The sequence below is a fragment of the Myotis myotis genome, unplaced genomic scaffold (assembly GCF_014108235.1).
Source record: "Myotis myotis isolate mMyoMyo1 unplaced genomic scaffold, mMyoMyo1.p scaffold_m19_p_19, whole genome shotgun sequence".
NCBI lineage: Eukaryota > Metazoa > Chordata > Mammalia > Chiroptera > Vespertilionidae > Myotis > Myotis myotis.
Genome location: NW_023416323.1, coordinates 15,124,153 through 15,149,453, shown reverse-complemented (window position 1 = coordinate 15,149,453; position 25,301 = coordinate 15,124,153). Strand labels below are relative to the sequence as shown.

General features: G+C 44.3%; 1 protein-coding gene across 5 annotated transcripts in view; it reads right to left on the bottom strand.

The window, feature by feature from the left end:
- Positions 1-25,301, bottom strand: part of KLHDC4 (kelch domain containing 4) — a 56,285-nt gene that overhangs the window by 20,454 nt on the left and 10,530 nt on the right. For 3 of the 5 annotated variants that reach the window (XM_036345579.1, XM_036345581.1, XM_036345582.1), the window contains 2 exons: positions 15,956-16,092; positions 977-1,069 (listed from right to left, as the gene is read on the bottom strand). The exons of 1 other annotated variant lie outside the window; for it this stretch is intronic. In XM_036345579.1, the coding sequence (XP_036201472.1) occupies positions 977-1,069; positions 15,956-16,092 (230 nt within the window). The remainder of the gene's footprint in view (positions 1-976; positions 1,070-15,955; positions 16,093-25,301) is intronic. One more of the 5 variants, XM_036345584.1, reaches the window with a different exon arrangement.

The window sequence follows — 25,301 nt, the reverse complement described above, 5'->3', positions numbered from 1 at the left end:
CTAACCCAGCCGTGGGCAAACTACGGCCCGCGGGCCGGATCCGGCCCATTCGGCTGTTCTATCCGGCCCGCGGAGCCGAAAGAGCGGAGGGTTCTCTTGCCAGCAGCAGTGTTAACATGGCAATGTCGGGAAACACGGCCGCAGCTCCTTCTTCTGAGTCCGGTTTAAGAACCCACTGTGGCCCTCGAGTCAAAAAGTTTGCCCACCCCTGCCCTAACCTGTTTGGCTCAGTGGATAGAGCATCAGCCTGCGGACTGAAAGGTCCCAGGTTCGATTCCTGTCAAAGGCATATACCTTGGTTGTGGGCACATCCCCAGTGGGAGGTGTGTAGGAGGCAGCTGATCAATGTTTCTCTCTCATCAATGTTTCTAACTCTCTATCCCTCTCCCTTCCTGTCTGTAAAAAAGCAATAAAATATATTTTAAAAAAACAAAACAATCAATCAGGGACCTTGCTAGGTTGGCCTGGGAACCCACTGTGGCTTATACTAAGGTAACCATGACACCGAAGGAGAAGTGGAGGCCTCTCTGCAGACACCACTGCAGAACACCAGCTAGCGCTACATTCCCCAGCAGGGTCCCCTGGCCAGCAGCACCAGGCCCCAGGCCTACTGAGTCAGGAACCTGAGGTGGGGCTCAGCAACCAGAGTTTTAACAAGCCCATCAGGGGATTCTGTACCAGGCTCAAGTTTGAGAAGCCTGTGTTAGATAACATGACCACATCATCTATAGAGCTCAGTACAAAATAAAATGTGGGGCCTGTTCAATAATTAATAATTTCAAGACAGTGACAGCAGAGCATTAAACTAAGCTCAGGCCCTCCTGAGTGTGGAGCCCTGGTTGGCTACTTGAACTGCATGCCCTGGTGTTAGGAGATGGGGCAGCATATTCCATGTGTATTCACAATGGTCTTTCCCATAAAAAGTTCCCTCCTTACTACTGCAGGAAAGAAAGATCTTCCTGCTATTGGCACTAACCTTGTACTCTCATGGAAACCACCAAAAAGTATTAACTGTCTCTTCCAGGCTACCATACGATGTCCACTCCGGCCTGAAGGACCCCCTGGTGATCTAAAATTTAAAAAAAAAAAAAAAAGACCACTTTTTAGACCAATTTCTGTTTGGCAAGCACTTACTGAGTACCATTTAATTTGACAAGAAACCTTTGCAGACCTCAACAGCTCCTTAAGTATGCTGAAAACATGGACCCCAACACTGAAAGGTTTCCTTTAATAGAGAGGAATGTTCATGGTACATTATCTGCTTACAAGTAAATCTATAACGAAAATAAGAAACAAACTTAGCCAACCACCATGGACATACTTAGAAAAGAGTGACAACTCAAGAACCTCAGGCAGGTCCTCAGGAGGCATCCAGAAGACAGACAGCATTGTTACCCACACGTGTCACTGCCTCTGAGGACCCACCAGTGGGACAAGAAGTAAGGCGGGAGGCCATGATGTTGATGATCCTGACTCTGTGTAGGCTTAAGCTAATGTATTTGTATCTTAGTTGTTTTTTTAACAAAGAAGTTTAAAAAGTAAAATAAAGATTAAAAATATTTAAATGGATAAAAGCTTACAGAATAGGAGAGAGAACCAAGATGGCGGCAGAGGTAAACACCTATACTTGCTGCCTCTCACAACCACATCAAAGTTACAACTAAAAGGCAGAACAACTACCACCCAGAACCGCGGGAAAGCTGGCTGAATGGAATGGAAGTTCCACAATTAGAGAGGTGAAGAAAGCGCATTGAGACTGGTAAGAGGTGTGGAGGCCCAGAAAGTGCTGGCACCTGGATGTGCTGCTCTTTTAATCGGGAGGGAGATACAAGCTCCCGCTTGCTCTGAACTCCAGTTCCGGGTGAGACTCTGGGGGACCCAGACACATACAGGGAGAAACTGGACTGCCTGGCATCAGGACAGGAACGCGAGGTCAGCTTTCTCTCAGAGGTGCTCACAGTGATCACTGTTCCTGCACGGGGACGTGGGACATGGAGACCCAGGGACCTCTCTGGTGCAGGGCTGACTGGCAGCCATTGCTGTTTGCTCCGTCCTGGTGATTCCCAGAGACCCCGCCCCACCCAATTACAACCCCACCCAAGCTGCGTGCAGAGGCTTTTGCATAAGAATGGCTTGTCCTTTCTCTGCCTAAAACCTGTCAAAATGCAGCTGGGTCAGAGAACCCCAGAGCTTCCAAAAGAAGGCCCAAGGCCTGGCAACAGCAACCTGCCTTGCTTCACAGCTGGGCCTTGTCTGGGCACTTACAAACCCCATACAAAGGGGAGGAATCTTCAGATGTCTCTGTAGCTCCTGCTGGGTGGCCCCAGACAGTGGCTGACTTTGCACCTCCTTGGAGATCCAAGAGCCAGTGTACCCAGTGGTCAGAGTGAGACCATACCGGATTATCTCTTCACATCCATAAGAGACACACTCAGGGGGCAGACTCAGAGAGCACCAAAGCCCCACTGAAGCAAGTCCTGCCCATAAGGGTGTCCCCTGCACAACAGATTTTCCAGTGTAGACACAGCTGGTCACCACAGCCAATTGACCTGCAAGTCAATTCCTCCCAATGATACCAACAGCCATCAAGGGTTAACTACAACAGGACTGTGCAAACAGCCCACAAAGGGGTGCACCAAGAGCGTCCACCTCAGGTGACTGGGGCGGCTGAGCCACTTGGCCCTATAGGACACCTACCACACAAGGCCACTCTATCAACTCAAGGAGACTTAGCAGCTACCCAGTATATAGAAACAAACACAGGGAAGCAGCCAAAATGCAGAGACAAAGAAACAAGTCACAAATGAAAGAAATGGATGAAAGCAAAATACTGGATTACAGAGTTCAAAACCACGGTTATAAGGCTACTCAAGAATCTTCTGGAAACCTCCGAGAAATTTAGTGAGACCCTCAAGGATATGAAAAAGGACCAATCAGAAATGAAGCATACACTGACTGAAATAAAGAATAATACGCAGAGATTTAACAGCAGACAAGAGGATCGCAAGAATCAAGTCAAAGATTTGAAATATGAAGAAGCAAAAAACACCCAACCGGAAAAGCAAAAAGAAAAAAGAATCCAAAGATATGAAGATAGTGTAAGGAGCCTCTGGGACAGCTTCAAGCGTACCAACATCAGAATTATAGGGGTGCCAGAAGAAGAGAGAGAGCAAGATATTAAAAACCTATTTGAAGAAATAATGACAGAAAAATTCCTCTACCTGGTGAAAGAAATTGACGTACAAGTCCAAGAAGCGCAGAGAACCCCAAACAAAAGGAATCCAAAGAGGACCACACCAAGACACATCATAATTAAAATGCCAAGGGCTAAAGACAAAGAGAGAATCTTAAAAGCAGCAAGAGAAAGACAGTCAGTTACCTGTAAGGAGGTGACCATACAACTGTCAGCTGATTTCTCAAGAGAAACTATGCAGGCCAGAAGGGAGTGGCAAGAAATATATAAAGTGATGAATAGCAAGAGCCTACAACCAAGATTATTCTACCCAGAAAGTTATCATTTAGAATTGAAGGTCAAAGAGCTTCACAGACAAGAAAAAGCTAAAGGAGTTCATCACCACCAAACCAGTATTATAAGAAATGCTGAAGGCTATTCTCTAAGAAGAGGAAGAAGAAGAAAAAGGTAAAGAGAAAAAATTATGAACAAAGTGACAACAAATACATATCTATCAACAAGTGAACCTAAAAATCAAATGAATAAAAAACCTGATGAACAGAACAGACTGGTGAATGTAATAGAATCAGGGCATGGAAAGGGAGCAGACTGACAATTCCCAGGGGGAAGGGGTTGCGGGGGGTGCAAGAAGAGATTGGACAAAGAGCTTACACCTATGGACGAGGTCAGTGGGGAGGGGGAGAAGGCCTGGAGTGGGGTGGGAACCGGGTGGAGGGGAGCTATGGGGGGAAAAAGGAGGAACATCTGTAATAATCTGAACAATAAAGATTAAAAAAATAAAATAAAAGCTTACAGAATGATATAAAGAAAATATATTTGTACAGCTTTACAATATGTTTGTGTTTTAAGCCAAGTGTTATTACAAAAGGGTTGAAAAAAGTTATTTTATATATTTACTGTAGCCTAAGTGTGCAGTGTTTATAAAGTCTACAGCAGTGGACAGTAATGGCCTAGGCCAGAGGTCCTCAAACTACGGCCCGCGGGCCACATGCGGCCCGCCGAAAACATTTATCTGGCCCGCCAGGTGTTTTTGCCGCCACTGCCTGTCCTGCTTAGCAGCCGACTTGTCCCGGGCCCGCAGTGCACATGTGTGGAATGTCTGAGGGACAGTGAACTGGCCCCCTGTTTAAAAAGTTTGAAGACCCCTGGCCTAGGTCTTCACATTCACTCACCACTCACTCACTCACTCACTCACTCACCCAGTGCAACTTCCAGTCCTCAAGCTCCATTCATGGTAAGTGCCCTATGTAGGTGTATCATTTTTTGTATTTTATATAGTATTTTTATTGCAGCTTTTCAATGTTTAGATGCACAAAGACTGAATACTGTATTACAACTGCCTACAGTATTCAGTACAGTAACATGATGTACAGGTTTGCAGCCTAAGAGCAAAAGGCTGTATCATATGGCCTAGATGTGCAGTAGGCTATTCCATCTAGGTTTATGTAAGCGCACTCTATGATGTTTGCACAATGACAAAAATCATCTAAAACATTTCTCAGAACACATCCCAATCATTATGCAATGCTTGTCTGCAGATTTGCCTTGTAACAAATGTTTTAAAAAGTTCTTCAGAGAAAAGAAAAAGAATATAGGTCAGAAACTTGGATCTACATAAAAAAAGAAAGAGCACTAAATAAGGTGAAAAGAAAAAGGTAAAAGTAAAATTTTTTACTTAATTGATCTACCAGATAACAATTTGGTTAAATAATAGAAACAATGTATCTGATTACATAAGCTTTTATATACACATACAGATATGTATATATAAAGTAAAATGAATGACAGAAATAATACAAGGGATGGAGGTAGGAATTAGAATTATTTTGTTATTATAGAGTATTCACTTACTCATGAAGTAATATATTGTTATTTTAAAGTGTACTTGGATTAGATGTAAATGTATATTGCAAAATCTAGGGCAACCACTAAAAAAGAACTATGACTAGTATACTAAGAAAGGAGAGAAAATGTAACCATATAAAATGATCAATTAAAACCACAAAAGGCAAAAAGAGTGAAAGACAAACATAGGAATAAAGATCAAACACAACAAATATAAAACAATAATGAATGCAAGAGAAATTAATCCAACTATATCAATAATCACTTCGACTGTCAATGGTCTAAATGCACCAATTAAAAGTCACAGACTGTCAAAGTGGATCAAAGCACAAGAGCCAGTTATATGTTGTCTACAAGAAACCCACTTTAAAGACACATATAGATGAAAAGTAAATGGCTGGAGGAAATATGCCATGCTAACACTAATTAAAGGAAAGCGTAATTAAATTAATTTCAGACAAAGCAGACTTCGAAGCAAAGAAAAGTTATCAGGGATTTTTAAAAAGGCATTATATAAGACACAACAATTCTTAACATGTATGCATCTAAAAACAAAACGTCCCAACTATGTGAGGCAAAAGCTAATAGAACAGCAAGAAGAGATAAATTCACTATCATAGTTGGACAAATTAATGCCCTCCTCTCAAAAAGGGACCAATCCAGCAGGCAGAAATCAATACACATATTCTCAGGTGAGGATTTTTAAAAAAGGAAGCCTGAGCTGCCCAATCTAAACGGCTCCCATTCAGTAAATTTCAGGTGAATTGCAGAAAGTTCTCACCTTTCTTCAAATGCTTCATCATATTCATCTCTCTCCCCTCAATACCCTCAGTTTATTAACATCCCTATTAATGTGTCGCTCAAAATGAGCCTTGTGCTCATCCATGTAAAGTCGGCCAAAAATCACCAATACCTATTCCTAGATGCCAGAGCCTGTGAATCGGCCTTTAAGCAGTGACCTCTTACTAGGACTAAAGTTCCTAAATCCCTCTCATCTATGAGCAAGGGCCACTTTTTCATAAAGTCTTATCTTGTAAAAATTCCTTGTAGAATTTTAAAGGAAAATTTATCCCACTTCAATACTATTTTTAAAATTTTAGCCTGTTTTGATAGAATATTTGCATTTAGATTTTTAACCATATCTAAAAGTATTTTTTAATTTTTCAGTTATAGTTGATATTCAATATTATATTAGTTTCTGGTATATAGCATAGTGGTCAGACATTATGTAACTTAGGAAGCGATCCCCCAATAAGTCTAGTACCCTACTGACACCATATAATTATCACAATACTGGCTATATTCCCCATGCTGTATTGTACTTCCCCATGACTGTTTCATAACTGCCCATTTGTACCTAATCTTTCACCTTTTTCAACCAGCTTCCCAACCTCCCTCCCACCTATTTGTTCTCTATCTCTGAGTCCATTTCTGTTTTATTTTGCCTCTTAAGATTCCACATATAAGTGAAATTGTGATATTTGTCTTTGTCTGACTTATTCCACTTAGCATAATGCCTTCTAGCTCCATCCATGTTGTACCAAATGGTAAGATTTCATTCTTTTTGGCCGAGTAATGTTGCATTGTATATATGTACCACTTCTTCTTTATCCAAGTGTTGATCAATGAACAGACTGCTCCCCTATCTTGGCCATTATAAATAACACTGCAATAAACATAGTGATGCCTATATCTTTTCAAATTTGTTTTGGATTTCTTCAGATAAATATCCAGAAGAGGGAATGCTGGGTCACATGATAGTTCTATTTTTAATTTTTTGAGCAACTTCTATACTGTTACCCAATTTGCAATCCCAACAGTGCATGAGGATTCCCCTTTCTCCACATCCTTGCAAACATTTTGTTGTTTTGACAAAAGCTATTCTGACAGATATGAGATGATTTTCATTGTGGTTTTAATTTGCATTTCTCTAATGATTAGTGATGTTGAGCATCTTTTCACACATCTATTGGCCATCTGTATGTCCACTTTGGAAAAATGTTTATTCAGGTCCTCTGCCCATTTTTTAATTGGATTGTCTTTTTGGTGTTAACTTATATGAGTTTCTTATATATTTTGGATATTAACCCTTACCAGATGTATCATTAGCATATATCTTCTCCCAGTCAGGTTTTTTTGCTTTGCAAAATTTTTTAGTTTGATATAGTTCTATTATATATATTTTCTTTTGTTTTTCTTGCCTGAGGAGACATATCCAAAAAAAATATTACTAAGAGCAATGTCAGAGAGTTCACTGACTGTTTTCTTCTAGGAGTTTTATGATTTCAGGTCTTCATTTAAGTCCTTAATCCATTTTGAGTTTATTCTTTATATAGGGTAAGAAAGTGGTCTAGTTTTTTTCGTGTTTTTTTTTTTTGCATGTATCAGTCCAGCCTTCCCAACACCATTTATTCTTCCCAACATCATTTATTGAAGAGACTGTCTTTTCCCCATTGTATATTCTTTCCTCCTTTGTCATATACCAATTGACCATAGAGACGTGGGTTTATTTCTGGGCTCTCTCTTCTGTTCCATATATTCCAGTACCATGCTGCTTTGATTACTATAGCCCTGCAGTATAGTTTGATATCGATATCTCCTACTTATTCTTTCTAAAGCGTGCTTTGGCTATTCAGGGCCTTTTGTGGTTCCATATAAATTTTAGGATTGTTGTAGTTATATGAAAAATGTTAGTGGTATTTTTATAGGGATTACATTGAATTATAGATTGTTTTGGATAGAATAGACATGTCCTTAAAAAATTTACTGGAGGGAGGGAGGGAGGGAGGGAGGGAGGGAGGGAGGGGGAGAGAGAGAGAGAGAGAGAGAGAGAGAGAGAGAGAGAGAGAGATTTGTTGTTCTAATTATGTATACATTCATTGGTTGATTCTTATATGTGCCCTGACCAGGGCTCAAATCAGCAACCTTGGCATTTCTGGCGAAGCTCTAACCAACTAGCTACCTGGCTAGGGCAGTATAGACTTTTTTTTTGTTTTTTGTTTAGTATGGACATTTTAATGATAATTCGTCCTATCCATGACCACAGTATATGCTTCCATTTGTATCTTCTTCAATTTCTTTCTTCAATGTCTTATAGTTTTCTGAGTATAGGGTCTTTTACCTTCTTGGTTAAATTTATTGCTAGGTATTTTTTATGCAATTATAAATGGGATTTTCTTAATTTCTCTTTCTGACAACTCATTATTGGTGTATAAAAATGCAACCAATTTCTGAGTATTAATTTTGTATTCTGCTACTTTACTGAATTCATTTATCAGTTCGAATAGTTTTTGGTGGAATCTTTGGGATTCTCTATATCCAGTATAATGTCATCTGCAAATAATGACAGTTTTACTTCTTCCTTTTCAATTTGGATGCCTTTTATTTCTTTTTCTTGACTGACACTGTAGCTAAGACTTCCAATACTATGTTGAATATAATAAAACCCTGATATGCAAATCAACCTAACAGCGGAACAACTGGTTGCTATGACATGCACAGGCCACCAGGGGGCAGACGCTCAATGCAGGAGCTGCCCCTTGGTGGTCAGTGTGCTACCACAGGGGGAGTGCTGCTCAGCCAGAAGCCGGGTGGGCATTAAGGAGCAAGGGGTCCCAGACTGCGAGAGGGCGCAGGCTGGGCTGAGGGACACCGTTCCCCACCCTCCCCCGTGCATGAAATTTCGTGCACTGGGCCTCTAGTGTTGAATAGAAGTGGTATAAGTACATGCTTATCCTGTTCCTAATCTTAAAGGAAAAAAGTTCAGCTTTACACCATTAAGATGGTAGCTGTAGGTTTGTCATATATGGCCTTTATAATGTAGAGGTATGTTCCTTCTATTACCACTTTGCTGAGAGTTATCATAAATGGATGGATTTTACCAAATCCACTTCAATACTTCTTGCTAGATTTGGCCCACAAGTATACTTTTGGATGTTGAATATGTCAACAACTTATTTGCTCTCCCACAAAATTAGTAAGCGTATTTTCTTATCCAAAATCATGATAAAAAAAAATACCAAATGAACAAGGCTCAAAAGGAGAGTCTGGATATGCATGACACAACGTGCAGGTTCATACCAAATCAGCACTGGCCTAGAATGGTACTCGGCACAGTGGAAAAAGGGCTCTCCTTGGAGCTGCTCCCACTCCACAGGCTGAAGCAGATGGCACGACTTCTCCATCCCCTCTGTGCTGGGTACTGAGAAAACAGGCCACAAGTACAACTCTACAATTGAGAAGCTGATAAGAAAAACATCACATGTGCTGGGCAAAATGTAACCTTCCCTTTCGATAAATTCTCTGATGTGATACTTTAGAAGTATAACCTGGGGAACAGATTTTCATTCAGCAACTAGCATGGTCCAATTCTACTTCAAAATATTTATGCAGGAGAGCCAGAATGTTACCAATGTTAGCCCAGTAACGGTGAACCTAAAGGACCAGAGACCTATGGAAACAGTGTCAGCAAGCTGTCTTCCTTAAATGACTCCCGGCATCTGAGACGCGCCAGGTAAGGGTCTCCTGTCAGCTTCCTGCCCCCAAATCTGATGGGTGTTTTGTCCTCCAGTGATCCAGGCACTAAGGATGTAAGTTACTTTTTGTAGCAGCAGCCATGCACCACTGTGCTTAGTAACCAAAATGGGAAAATCTTTCTATAAAAACACTTCACGTACCCCTTTAGAAAAATAAAGCCACTCAAAAAAGCCTATTTATATTTGAATCTCCAACAGGCCTTTTCAACTGCCATCACTCCTAAATATGGAGTCTTAAAAAATTCCATGTTGTACTCAGCCAGATCTATATGCAGCACAAAAATACATGTGCTATATTGTGGGAGGGGGTGCTTTCAGTGCAGCCGAGTTATGTGCAAAATGGCATTCCAACAGTGCAAGCTGCCACTCAGCATCACCCAGGCCCCTTCGAATGGTGACATTTACAGAAAATACTCTAGCATCAAATAGCTCCATGCGCTTAGAGTACAGAGTGTTAAACACTTGGCAAGTAAATGGTTCCCCGAAGTAATTCAAAGTTTACACCTTACAAAATTACATGCTATAGTACCATACCAGGCAGCACTGAGACATTTACTGAGCAAAAGAAAATTTTTTCTCATAAAACCTGAGAGTCAACACTACACAGGCCCACTGGACAGGAAACTGAATCTAACAGCTCATTCTCCAACCAGAAAAGGCTCCTCCTCCAAGAATTGTTACAACATGGCCCAAGCAGGAACCATGTGCAAAAGCACTGCCCTTTTCATTTTAAACAGTGTCCCTTCGGCATTTGGCTCCACTTTTCCAAGTGTCAAAAATGGAATATGAATATTCCATCAAACAATGAATATGAGGCTTAGTATAGGGAATTTTATCTCCTTGTACAAAATAATAGTGGTTTCTAGAATCTAGGTAGCCTATCAAACTGTGTTCTTGTTTTAGTTTTATTTCAACTGTTATTTTTAACTAGAGGCCCGGTGCACAAAATTTGTGCACTGGGGGGGGGGGGGCCCTCAGCCCGTATTATGAGGGCGCAGGCCAGGCCGAGGGACCACACCAGTGCACGATCGGGGCCAGGGAGGGACACAGGAGGTTGGCCAGCTGGGGAGGGGCCGCAGGAGGGCTCCAGGGCACATCCAGCCTGTCTTGCTCAGTCCCGATTGGCTGGACCCTAGCAGCAAGTTAACCTACTGGTCGGAGCATCTGTCCCCTGGTCACCTGGTGGTCAGTGCATGTCATAGCAAGTGGCTGAGTGGCCTTAGCATATCAGCGGCATATTACGCTTTGATTGGTTGAATGGCCAACCAGATGACTGGACACTTAGCATATTAGGCTTTTATTACATAGGATAAGAAAACTACTATTTGTGGAATGTTTACTCTATGCTATGTGCATTTATTCCTCACAATAAGTGCATGGCTAAGACATTATATTTAATCCCATTTTACAAATGAGAAAATCAAGACAAGAAGTCAAGAAACACATTAAGCTAGTCAACAGGAGAGCCAGAATTTAAATTGAGGCAACCTGGTCCCATAACGCACACTCTCAACAGCCAACTAAGACACTAAACCAAGCATGTCAAACTCAAAGGCTAACAAGTGCCAAATAAACAAGGTTTAAGTTTATGTGGGCTGAAAAAAAAAGCTTCAATTTTCATAGAAACAGGTTTATTTCGATAGGGACATGCTGAATACAAAGGGCTGAAATAAATGAGTAGTCGTTAACATAAAATAATAGAACATTTTAATAAAAAAGACACTGAATAACTACAAATTAATAAGCAGAACGCAAGTAAACCTATTTTTCTTGTTCTCTGAAAGCAAAATATTTCCTGTTGCGCACACCAAACAAGTCAGTACAAGACTAATGATGTGGCAATCCAGCTGCTAAAATATTCCCTGCTAGTATTAGTGGAGAGAAATGGTGCACCGGCGCGTAAGGGAAATGAATGCAACATGATTATAGTGATTAGTCATTAGCGAATGTTGTACTTCGTTATTAATAATTATGTATAACAGGGTATTGTAAAAATTTACAAAATTTTTATTAAAACGTTTCTTACATACCATTATGTTGGCTGAGCCACAAAAATATTCGTTGTGGGCCGTGAGTGTGACATGCTTGCACTAAACTATACTAAAAGTCAAAGGTCTCAGACTAAAGAAATCTATGTGCCAAAAATGACCCCTTACCCTGACAGTCTTCAAATTCATGCATCCTTTCCTTCCCCTTGATTTTCCTACAAATCAGTCACACTCCACCAGTTGGTCTTCCCTTCCTCCATACGCACAAGCACTTCAAGACGATAATCAGTCAGCAGTGAAGGAGCAGGGGGATCCACACAAGCTCCCACTCCCACTTCCAGGGTTTCCTGTCTTCCCTCGCAGTTGATGCACAACTGTTAATAAACCTGCCTGATTATGAAGTCCACAAAGCCTCAGACCATGAGCCCAACCAGTTCATGGGAGAAGCCAGAGAACGGAACATATGTGTGTTTCTGTTTCCACATGATAAATATGGGGTATGGTCTGATTTCCGCTCATTGCTGCCTTTTGCAACAGGATCATACAAAGAACTCTGAATTATTTTGAGAATAATAATTCTTTTCTAGGATATCAACTTTTCTCAGACACAGCTTGAAGATACATACACTAAGCGGGTTTAGCTGAAGACGCCACAAATGTTGGCTCCTTTTCCAAATCAAGAGAAACAGTGTGCATGCATGAACACACACACACCTATACAGTATATTATTTTTTATTCAACTGATTTTTGTTGATCATGTACTAAGTACTTCAATGCATATAAAAATGTATTAGTTGCAAACAAATGTTCATAGCAGCATTATCTCAAGAGTGGAAAGTGGAGACAACTAAACATCCATCAATAAATGAATGGATAAACAAAATGTGGTATCTCAAAACAATAGAATATATTCAGTCATAAAAAAGAAATTCTGACACATACTACAGAATGGATGAACCTTAAAAACATTATGCAAAGTGTAAGCCAGTCACAAAAGAACAAATAATGTAGGATTCTAATTACATGAAATATCTAGAATGGGCAAATCCAGAGATAGCAAGCAGATTAAAGGTGAGTGAATAGTGGGAATGGAGTCTTTTTGGGGTGATGGAAACATTCTCTATTGAACTACCAGTGGTAGTTGTACAACTCTGAATATGCTAAAAACCATCATATTATCAACGTTGAAAGGGTGATTATTTTAGGTATATGAAAAACATCCAAAAACAGCCGAGGTCTGCCTGACCTCCTTGTTTGTGGTTTATGGAGTCATAGATGACTAGCTAGGATGGCACCAGCTTTAGAAATAAATGGAGAAAGGGTGTCAAAATCTTTCTCCCCTTGCCCAACTGCATCTCCTCCAGGGAGTAAGGAAGAAAAGTGGGGTTCACCTTTAGAAGTGCTGGTTTTTCAGTGTGGCAGGCTGACTAACTAAACTTTAACAAATAGGAAACCTAAGCTGATAGGGCAGGCCCGCTGACTGAGGAAGGGGTTAAAAGTGCGTGAGCATCTGTGGTTACACAGGCAGTTCCTCTCCATGGCTCCCAGCTTTGCTCACTATCAGAGAAGTCCCACCAAAGCAAGAAGCACCAGCAGGAGATTGGAGCACCAGCAGGAGATTGGAGGTACATGGAGAAGAGGGAAGGAACCAAGGCACAGCCCCTTTCCCCGGACTGGCCCCATCATCTCCAGTTCCAGACCCCACCCCACCCCCAAAGCCTAGCAGTGGGAAGTGGGCTTCTAGCTGACCCACTAGCTTGGTTTTCTCCACCATAGGTGTGACCAATCCCTTTCATGTCTTCCTTATTAGACCCTCACTGATACATCAATGGTTGTCAAAGGAAAGATGTTTGTAAACACTAGACACTAGCTGCTACGGGCTGAATGCTTGTGTCCTATCCCCTCCCCCACAACCCCTGCCAAAATTCATATGTTGAAGCCCTAACCCCAGTGTGATGATATTTGGAGGTGGGGCCTTTGGGAGTAGTTTGGTTTAAAGTAAATCATGTGGGTGGGGCCCAGGCTGGTGGGGCTCAGTGGTTAGAGAGTTGGCCTGGCCGGCACACCGAAAGATAGAGGGTTCAATTCCCAGTCAAGCGCATGTATCTGGGTTACAGGTTCGATCCCCGTCCTGGTTGGGCTGTGTGGCAGGCAGCCAATCAATGTGTCTCTCTCACATCGATGTTTCTCTCTCTATCTCTCTCTCTCCCCTGAGCCACGTCACTCCCTCTCTTCCACTCTCTCTAAAGAGCAATGGGAAAACTATCCTCTGGTGAGGATTAAAAAATCATGAGGGTGGAGCCACCATGATGGGATCTGGGCCTTTACAACAAGAGGAAGAAAGAACTCTCTTCACGAGCAAAAAGCAACCATGTGAGGACACAGTAAGAAGACAGCTGATGTGTTTCTCTCACATCAATGTTCCTCTCTATCTTTCCCTCTCTCTTCCACTCTCTAAAAAATCAATGGAAAAATATCCTCGGGTGAGGATTAAAAAAAAAAATTCTCACATTTTAATTACAATGAACAAGTATTCAAGTAATGAGAGACGTGTTTATCAGAGACAATTTCAGATTTAAGACAGATGCCGCAAAGGTTGCGTAAGCATAATTGAGCCAACAGCACCAGGAGGCAGCTGGAATCATGCGCTGAGCCGAGGGTGGCTATCTCTGGCTGGCTGGGAGACAGCGGCCACAGCAAGCTGTTCAAAGGGCACTCCCCAAGTGACCACATGTCAATAGTGCCTCCCTGCTTCTTTGGAACAAGCACACATAATATATGTTATAGAACCAGGAAAGGCTGAAGGACACGAGAAAGTGTGCACAAAATAGCTTAGAATGTCCCTGCAGGAACACCCCACAGATGTGCCATCATCAACACTAGCCCCTGCTGAGTAGCTATAGGACTTGTATGTATTCTTTCATGGAGAGGTTTATTATCCTTCAACCATAAATTTGGACAAATAGCAACCATGTGGCTGGCATAAATGCTATGAAAATATCAACAATCAATTCAACGACAATGAACAAACAAGCACATAAAATTGGGTTTCAAAATAATAATTGGAGCAAAACAAGACAACACAGATTGCAAGCTCTGGGCCTAAATACTTTTTAAATTATGGGGAAAATGACTAACTTTCGATATATACATAATGAAACCAATTTTAATATGAAAATAATTTCCTGACTGCTGTGCCTACTAAGATAATGAAGCTTTCCCTAAACAAGTAAGAGAAAGGGAAATGAAGTCAGTAACTGGTAATACACACCAAGGCTCTTTCTGGTTCTGATTTGATTCAGGATTGCCACTGGGCCCTTCTCCGGCAAGTTAGCCTGGCGTGGGGACTCTACTTACACTTTCCACTTGCATGAGGGACATTCTACATAGTCGGTTCCACTCCAGGCCTGAAGCCAATAGATGAGCTCTCCACAGGCTGGCACTGTGGTCTCCTAAGAGGCTCATCATCAAACAAGCAAGCACACCCCCCCAGGGAGGCAGGCTTCCCTCTTATGAAAGTCCCAGGACCTGAAGACACTTTGCACCACTACTGAATTCCGCAGTGCGGCTGCCTTCTCCACTGAAGGGAAGAAACCCTGGTTGCTGAGTTAGCAGTGAAGAGAAGGCGCCCTGCACCAGGTGCACACAGCCCAGCAAGCAGGCATGCGCACCCCAGGAGAATGAAGCCAACTCTTTCAATCTGTCACTCCCCTAGGTTTTTTCCTGTAAATAATGTATATGTATACAAATAATGTATACAGACAAAGTCTGTCTCTTCAGAGTCAGGTGTGCAGCACTGACCGCTAACACTAGTGGTGAAGTGCAGTGGTAAATGTGACAACACATTTACCAAAAGATGCGGAAATCAGGCTCCAGTGATGGCTGAGCCTAGTTTATTGAAGAGCAATATAAATGCTTTCCCATCCATCATCTTACTGGCTCCACTGTTTCTATGTCAACTAGACCTATTAAGAGCACTCCCTTAAGTATACCACAGCTCCATCCAGCAAACTGAAACCCAAAGTGCCTTTAAGGAGATAAACAGATGGCCCAGGAGAAGAACTGCATAAAATATGATCAATGTAACGCAGACAAGGGAGGAACAAGAAAATAAGCCTGAATGCAGCGCTGCTCCTAGCGACCCTGGCAACACCTTCAACAAAGCCCGGTGTCAGGCAGTAGTGGCCAAGCAGGGCTTCTCAGCGAAGGGTGGAGAAAACTCAAGCTCTTTCCTTTCTGCAGTTACCCGCGAAGCTGGTCCCTCAGGCTCTGCAAAGGTGCTCCTCAAAGCCCTGGAATTCTACAATATCTGATTCCATCACTGTGAACCAAGCATGCTGGCATGGACAGGAGGCAGGCCCAGATGTCGACTCATGACCCAGAGCCTCCTTACCTGACTTGCTCCCAGGTCCTGGTGGCTAAGTGCAGAACCCAGAGATCCTTGTAGTGGTAAAACTGCTCTCCGTCAGGAGAAGCAAACTCCCCTCCAAAGATCCACAGCTGCCCACCACCTTGGGGCACCACCACAGCCTGTGAAAAGAAAGGTGGCAGGTCAGAGCAAAGCAGCACAGCTCTTGGCTGGCTCCACGGGTGCAGCCCAGGTTCTGCACCATCCGCCAGAATACAGCACGTGATAGTCCTGGCCAGCACCCACACTTCTGCCTTTGAGGGAAATTCCTGAAAAATCCCTCATCAACAAATCCTCCAAAGTCAAAATCTAATGAACTTTCAGGCACTCCTAGGTTGCAAAACTAACATCCACTTATGTTTAGACAACCCACATCCCATTAGAATGGACACAATTATGTCAAAAGTTAACATCTATATATATATATATAAGGCTAATATGCAAAGTGTCCCCTCAGGAGTTTGATTGGGAGACTGTGAGTTCGATCTCTTGCTATGACGTCGCACAGAACAAAGGGAGGCCCCGGCCGGCAGCCAGAAGGCCCTGATCGCTGGCCAGGCCTAGGGACCCTACCCATGCACGAATTTTGTGCACCGGCCCTCTAGTCAGTTATAACACAAGCTGACAGAGTATTTTCATTTTATTAAGTACCTTTAATAAAGCTATTTACCTGCCCTCATTAATCCCTTTCTTAGCAATTAAGCAGTGCATACCTAAAACCACACTCATGAATAAAACATGTTTAATATGTAATGTTTATGTAACATTATTAACATTCACTTTTTAAAGATTTAAGCATAACAGGAAGGCACATAGAAGCAGTGAGCACAATAGCCTTTGGGCCGCAGGTGCAGGTAGCTCTCACACAGAAGGGGAGAGAGCGGCACACAGCCAAGCCGACCCTGCACCACACCATGTAGAACTTTCAAGACCCACAGATGTATATTTCAAAGTATTATTTGGCTTAGAGAATATCGAAGTTTTCATAGAACAAAAATGGTCTACAAGCCAAACATTCTATAAACTAATGTGCCGATCTGAGGGGGAAAACTGGAGAACAGGGACTCCAGGAATTCACATCCTATGAGCAGAATGACACCTCACATTCCCAAGGTTACTCACTAATTTTAAAAAATGACAACAGCCAACACAACAATAGCCTTCAAGAGTGAATGAATCAAAATTATACCTATTTTTTTTGTCATATCAGCAAAAAGTATATTTTTTGGTGTGCTGCAGAATTTTAGTAATTAATTTATGTGTGCCATGAGATGAAAAGGTAAGAGAATGAATTTCAGATAAGAGTGGATCCTATTTCATGTGAAAAGAGCTTTATAGATGCAAATACAAGAGACACTGATTTGAAGAATTTTTTTTTAATTTTTTTTTTTAATATTTTTATTGATTTCAGAGAGGAAGGGAGAGGGAGAGAGAGCGAAACATCAATGATGAGAGAGAATCACCGATCGGCTGCCTCCTGCACGCCCCCCACTGGGGATTGAGTCCGCAACCCAGGCATGTGCCCCCAACCGGAAACGAACCTGGGACCCTTCAGTTCACAGGCTGATGCTCTATCCATCGAGCCAAACTGGTCAGGGCTGATTTGAAGAATTTTAAAGGCAATTCATACACTATCTAGTCTAGGGTTAAGCTTTTAGATTGGATTTCTTGTTGAATATGATTTTAGTAAAAACTAAAAAGTAACACACATGAAACTGGAACCCCTCCCCCAGAAATCAGGTTGGCCTCCTTCTTTCCCAAGGACACTTAGATCCCAAGCTCCGACTCTCATCTTAGAATGCCTGCCCTGCACCACTCTCCTCAGAGCTGCTCTTTCTGTGGTTTTACTGAAGACCCAGGACTCAGAGGCCACGGTGGAACCACCCACAACCGCCTGGACCATCCAGAGCCACACAACCCACTGGCCAGTGACCAAGAGAATCTCTGAGAAAGTTCAGTGACGTGCCATCTGATGAACAGCAGACAGTAATGCTGTGGCTGGGTTTATGGTCAGATGACTTGTAAACCACGTATCTGAGGAGACAAACTTCACAGAAATGACTTCTCCTGCAAGCGTGGGATGTGACACATGTGGGGTGTGACACTCAGAGAGCAGGCGCCGGGCCAGCCTACCCTGGGAGACACCAGCCACAGGGTCCAGGCAATGAAGAAGAAAATGCGATCACATCCTTCTCACATAGTGCATGTAGACAGGAAACAGCCAAGGAACCTTCTTGCCAAGGAGCTTGGAAATAGTGGCCACAGCACCTAGCACTGTGCGGCCGAGCAAGGGGACCTGGGTCAGGTGCTACTGGGCACCATAACGCTCCTGAGCATCCCGTGTTAACACCTACTTGCCCTCTCACACCTCCACAGAAAAGTTCTCACCGGGAGGGTTGGCCGTGGTTCTCAGGAGGCTCCATCCCCAGGCACCCAAAGCCCCATTGCAGTTTTGTGTGCATCATCTCAGCACAGATGACTGACTTTTAAAGGGCCAAGCCAGTTTCCTATCTTTCTAAAACCTCAGTAGTTCTATAGGAAAGAAACTGAGCATTTCAAATCTTTAAAGCAGACATGATTATTAGCTCAGGCCCAAACCTAACATTTTTTTAATTTAATGAAGCTAGGCCCGTGGTCAGCAAACTGCGGCTCGCGAGCCACATGCGACTCTTTGGCCCCTTGAGTGTGGCTCTTCCTAGGCCTTAGGAGTATCCTAATCCTATCTAATAAAAGAGAAACATGGTAATTAGCCATACATCCGCTACCCTTCCCATTGGCTAATCAGGGCAATATGCAAATTAACTGCCAGCCAAGATGGCGGCCGGCAGCCAGGCAGCTTGAAGTTAACATGAGGCTTGCTTGCTTCAGTGACAGAGGAAACCAACGACCCCCGCCTACCGCTGCTGGCCTCTGAGCTTGCAGTTTGAAACACTGTAACAAATATAGAAACCAAACAAAACCCCAGAAACCTGCTTTCAGAGAGCCGGGATCTCAGAGCTGGAGTTGATACAGTGTTTCGATTATAGAACCCAAACAAATCAGATAACTGCTTTCAGCAGCGGTGGCCTAAGAGCTGGAGCCAAACCTCAAAGCTAAAGTTGGCCCAGAATAAAAAAAAAAAAGAAAGAAAGAAAGAAGCAGTTGGGAGCTTCAGTCACCCGCCAGCCTGAAAACAGCCCTCAGCCCCTCACCCAGACTGGCCAGGCACCCCAGTGGGGACCCCCACCATGAAGGGTGTGTGACCAGCTGCAAACAGCCATCATCCCCTCATCCAGGCTGGCCAGGCACCCCAGTGGGGACCCCCACCCTGTCACGCGGCCCCCCACACGTGCACCAGGCCTCTATCCTATATAGTAAAAGGGTAATATGCCTCCCAGCACCGGGATCAGCAGAGCCGCGAGGCCTCCTGGCACTAGGAGCAGCGTGACAGGGGGCAGCGCCCAAACCCCCTGATCGCTCTGCGGCTCTGTGTGTGACAGGGGGCAGGGCCACAACCTCCCTATCCGAACTGCTCTGTTCGGGACAGGGGAAGGCACCCAACCCCCTAATCAGCCCTGCTCTGTGCCTGATAGGGGGGAGCTCCCCAACCCCCTGATCGACCCTGCTCTGTGCGTGACAGGGTATGGAGCCCCAACCTCCTGATGGGCCCTGCTCTGTGAGTGACAGGGGGCAGCACCCCAACCCACTGATCAGCCCTGCTCTGTGCGTGACAGGGGACGGTGCCCCAATCCCCCAATTGGCCCTACCCTGAGCGTGACTGAGGGTGGCATCGCAACCTCCCGATCCGCCCTGCTCTGTGCATGACAGGGGGCGGCGCCCCAACTCCCCAATCGGCCCTGCTCTGAGCCCGAGCAGGGGCTGCACATAGGGATTGGGCCTGCCCTCTGCCACCCGGGAGCAGGCCTAAGCCAGCAGGTCGTTATCTCCCGAGGGGTCCCAGACTGCGAGAGGGCACAGGCCAGGCTGAGGGACACCCCCCCTCCCCCCGAGTGCACAAATTTTTGTGCACCGGGCCTCTAGTTTTTAATAAGTGAAGTCCAACTCCAGGCAGGAAAAAAGACTGTATGCCACAGTTCATCTCCTACATCCCACCCCCCATCTGAATCACAATATCAGGCCTGTCACAGTCAAAAGTATAGGGACTACAGGAACGTGGATCAATAGTCAGTGATTTGAGGGATGTGTATTAACCTAGTCCTCAAAGAAAAAAGTTAACATATTATTCAAGAGAAAATTAAAACTATAAAGAGACAGGCATAAAAGACTTCCACTTCTGACCGGGATAGAGCAACCTGTACCACACTAGCCCTCCCACTATAAACAAGGAGAAAATTGGACAAAATCTATAACGGAACTAGAATCAGACAACAGGAAGTGTACGACTGTGACCCTAAGGACTGTAAATAAGAAAGGTGAGCCCTGTGACTCTGAAGGAAGTCTTTGCACCCTGGTGTAGGGAAAGGAGCCAACAGGACAGGTGATCTTGTTGAGCTGAGGAGACAACGGTCAGAGTTTAGGGATACTGAGGTAGCTGGAATTTGCAAGCAGAGTATTGGAGAGAGAGCACCCTAAAAATCCATGTGGGTGCCCTGGAGCCTTTGAGCACTAAGCTGCACATCTGCAGGAGATACTGGGAAAAGAATCACCACTGTGAGCCTGAAAGCTTGAAAATGATCTGCACTTACTCAGGACTTGGAGACAGGCAATTTCCAACCAGACATAGTTAAAGATGTCACTGAACTCCCGGGGCACTCAGTAGCGATCCCAGAAAAGATATACCCTAGGACTAAGCCATCTCTAAATAAAGTTTCAAAAGGATCACAATGATCTGCAAGTGCCTTAACCACCTGCCAAAACAAAACTCATGGTAATAGATGAAAACAAAATCCAGACAGTCAACATGCAGCATTCACAAAGTCCTGTATCTAACAACACAATTCTAGCGGGGAAATGTGACTGATAATAAGGAAAAAGGTCGCCGAAACCGGTTTGGCTCAGTGGATAGAGCGTCAGCCTGCGACTGAAGGGTCCCAGGTTCGATTCCGGTCAAGGGCATGTACCTGGGTTGCGGGCGCATCCCCAGTAGGAGATGTGCAGGAGGCAGCTGATCGATGTTTCTCTCTCATCGATGTTTCTAACTCTCTATCTCTCTCCCTTCCTCTCTGTAAAAAATCAATAAAATATATTTACTAAAAAAAAAAAAAAAAAAAGGAAAAAGGTCAGTCCATAGAAAGAGATCCAGAAATAACACAGATGAGAAAATCAGCAGACAAGGACTTGAAAAGAGGTATAAACATGTCTAAAGATTTAAAGGAAAACAAGAACATAATAAACAGACATGGAAACAATAAGAACCAAATAACTTCTAGAGCTGAAATACTATAAAGTAAATAACTCACAAGTTCTCAGCATATCCACTTACCTTGAAGGACAATAAAAACTACCAAAATGAAATGAGAAAAAAGACTGAGGGTGGGGGTTGGCAGGGGGTGGCGGGGGAAGACAAGACAGACTCATTGCCCTGTTGGATAATATTAAATAGTCTAACACACATATAATTTGGACTTCAAGAAAATCACAAAGATACATCAAAATCAAATTGCTGTTGCCCAACCAGTGTGGCTCAGTGGTTGAACGTCAACCTATGAACCAGGAGGTCATGGTTTGATTCCCAGTCAGGGCACATGCCCTTGGTTGCAGGCTCGATCCCCAGGAGATAGGAGATCAATGCTTCTCTCTCATCACTGATGTTTCTCTCTCTCTCTCTCTCTCTCTGAAATCAATAAAAATATATTTTAAAAAAATTAAAATTGCTGTAAAACCAAAGATAAAATCTTTTAAGCTGCCATAGAAGGGAAAAATGACAGACTGAATACAGAAAAATTAAGATAAGAATGATGATTGGCCTCTCCTTAGAACACTATAAGCCAGAAAACAGAACATCTTTCAAGTGCTAAAAGAAAACAGCTGTCAACCTAGGATGCCGCATCTAGCAAAAATATATGAAATATAAACTGAAGACATTTTATCTTAAGAAAAAAGCTGAAAAAAATTTGTTGCCAGTAGATCTGCACTTCAAGATATGATAAATGAAGTTTTAGGCTGAACAAAAAACATTCCTACACAAAAACATAGATCTAAACAAGGAATGAAGTGTGCTGAAAATGGTAAATTTGTAAATCAATATAAGATAGTTTTCTTTCTTTAAAATTTCTTTAAATAATAAGTCTAAAGCAAAAATAATAACACTGCATCACTGTGAGGCTTCTAATATATATGGAAATAAAATATATGAGAACAACAGCATAAGGAATGTCTTAAAGTGTTTACCTTGAAAAAAGTCAAAGCATTTCAACAAAATTACTTCTTATAATGTCCTTGTAAGATAAGAATTCTTCTGCATATAGAAGTGATAACTGAGGTGTGAGCTGGCCTACATCAGCTCTCCAAAAGGAAGCTGGCTGGACTTCGTTTCTAGAAAGAAGTCACTGGCTAGACTGAGATAGAAGCAGACCTTTCCTCTACTCACTGCTCACTCCCCTTTGCACTGTCAAACTTACAGAAAGAATTTCTAGCACCAGGCTCTCTTACGGGAGATTAATTTATGTATTTTGGAAAGAAAGCCATAAAAATAAAACACCTTTAAATATATATATTCATGCACAAATACACACAGTGGTTTTGAGATAACTGTTTAAACTGACACAACCAACATTCTCTCTCTGGATCTAACACAGGCAAAGCACCACCCAGTGACCAAGTGAATAAGGTAGGACAGCACTGCTCCAGGACAAGGCAAAGCCATTCTCTCTAGCATCTTCTGTCCTATTTGTCCTATGAGGCTATTTGCTTCCCAAGCATTTGGGCTTGTTGTCTCAATTGGAATAAAATCATGTCTGAAAAGCTTTAAGACAACGTAACACTCTCCCTCCAAAGGCAAAAAAAAAAAAGCCCAATGGAGTCCAAAATAACACAAAGACTTGAATGGATTCTAATATCAGCCACACGGTTCAGCTTTGTGAAAGCCGAGTTCTAAAAACATGCAACACCATCAGGACCAAAGAAAACACATAATATGGGACATCATAGGAAGTGGCAAATTTGTCTTTTTTTTGTACCTATGTCCCAGCCCTAGAATGGTGCCTTACATGTAAAAGATACTTAGTACTTCCTGAGTGAAAAAATCTAGGAGTCTTGCAATGTCTGCTTGAATGGAACGTAATGAAGCTATTATTTAGTTGGAAGTTAACACTTGCAGCAGTTCAACTGAATACTGTTGGTGGAATTCCACTTATTTCACGAATAAACATTTTGTATATAATAACTTTTCTCCATAAACTACTTACTGCTTATTAATGCACAAAGGCCAATAAGAACACAGGTGACATTTTTTATTAACCCACTAGAGGCCCGGTGCACAAATTTGTGCACTGGTGGGGTCCCTTGGCCTGGCCTGCGTGATCAGGCCGAAACCGGCTCTCTGACATCCCAGAGGGGTCCCGAATTGCGAGAGGGTGCAGGCTAGGCCGAGGGACCCCACTGGTGCACGATCAAGGCCGGGGAGGACTGTGGGAAGGCTCCAGAGTGTGTCTAGCCCATCTCACTCAGTCCTGATCAGCCGGACCCCAGCAGTAAGCTAACCCACCAGTCGCACCATCTTCCCCCTGGTGGTCAGTGCACATCATAGTGACTGGTCGACAGGTCAACTGTCTGCCCCCTGGTGGTCGTCAGTGCATGTCATAGTGAGAGGTTGAGCGGCCTTAGCATATCATTACTATATTATGCTTCTGATTGGTTGAATGGCCGACTGGCCGATCTGACACTTAGCATATTAGGCTTTTATTAATAGGACTAGAGGCCCGGTGCACAAAAATTTGTCCCTCAGCCCGGCCTGTGCCCTCTCGCAGTCTGGGACCCCTCGGGAGATAACGACCTGCTGGCTTAGGCCTGCTCCCGGGTGGCAGAGGGCAGGCCCAATCCCTAGGTGCAGCCCCTGGTCAGGCTCAGAGCAGGGCCGATTGGGGAGTTGGGGCACTGCAACCTGTCATGCACAGAGCAGGGCAGATAGGGAGGTTGCGATGCCACCCTCAGTCACGCTCAGGGTAGGGCCGATTGGGGGGTTGGGGCACCGCCCGCTGTCATACTCAAGGCAGGGTCGATGGGGAGGTTGCGGCACCACCCCACGCATAGAGCAGGGCCGATAGGGGAGTTGGGGCACCGCACCATCACACACAGAGCAGGGCCGATCAGGGGATTGGGGCGCCGCCCTCTATCACCCACAAGGCAGGGCCGATCAGGGGGTTGGGGCGCCGCCACTGTCACACTCAGGGCAGGGCCGATGGGGAGGTTATGGCTCTACCCCGTCACACACAGAGCAGGGCCCGTGGGGGGGAGGGGAGGGCGGTTAGGGCACCGCCCTCTATCACCCACAGAGCAGGGCCGATCAGGGGGTTGGGGCGCCGCCACTGTCACACTCAGGGCAGGGCCGATGGGGAGGTTATGGCTCTACCCCGTCACACACAGAGCAGGGCCCGTGGGGTGGGGGGGTTGGGGCGTCACACCCTATCACACACAGAGCCGCAGGGCGATCAGGGGGTTAGGGAGCTCCCCCCTATCAGGCACAGAGTAGGGCCGATCAGGGGGTTGGGGCACCTTCCCCTGTCAGGAACAGAGCAGGGCAGATAGGGAGGTTGTGGCCCCGCCCCCTGTCACACACAGAGCCGCAGGGCAATCAGGGGGTTTGGGCGCTGCCCCCTGTCACACTGATCCCGGTGCCGGGAGGCCTCGCAGCTCCGCTGATCCCGGTGCTGGGAGGCATATTACCCTTTTACTATATAGGATAGAGGCCTGGTGCACGTGTGGGGGCCGGCTGGTTTGCCCGAAGGGTGTCCTGGATCAGGGTGGGGGTCCCCACTGGGGTGCCTGGCCAGCCTGGGTGAGGGGATGATGGCTGTTTGCAGCTGGTCACACATCCTTCAGGGTGGGGGTCCTCACTGGGGTGCCTGGCCAGTCTGGGTGAAGGGATGATGGCTGTTTGCAGCTGGTCACACACCCTTCAGTGTGGGGGTCCCCACTGGGGTGCCTGGCCAGTCTGGGTGAGGGGCTGAGGGCTGTTTTCAGGCTGGGACTGAAGCTCCCAACTGCTCCTTTTTTTCTTTTTTCTTTTTTTATTCTGTGCCAGCTTTAGCTCTGAGGCTCCAGCTCTTAGGCATCTGCTGCTGAAAGCAGGTATCTGGTTTGTTTCGGTTCTATAATCGAAACTCTGTATCAATTCCAGCTCTGAGATCCCGGATCGCTGAAATCAGGTTTCTGGGGTTTTGTTTAGCTTCTA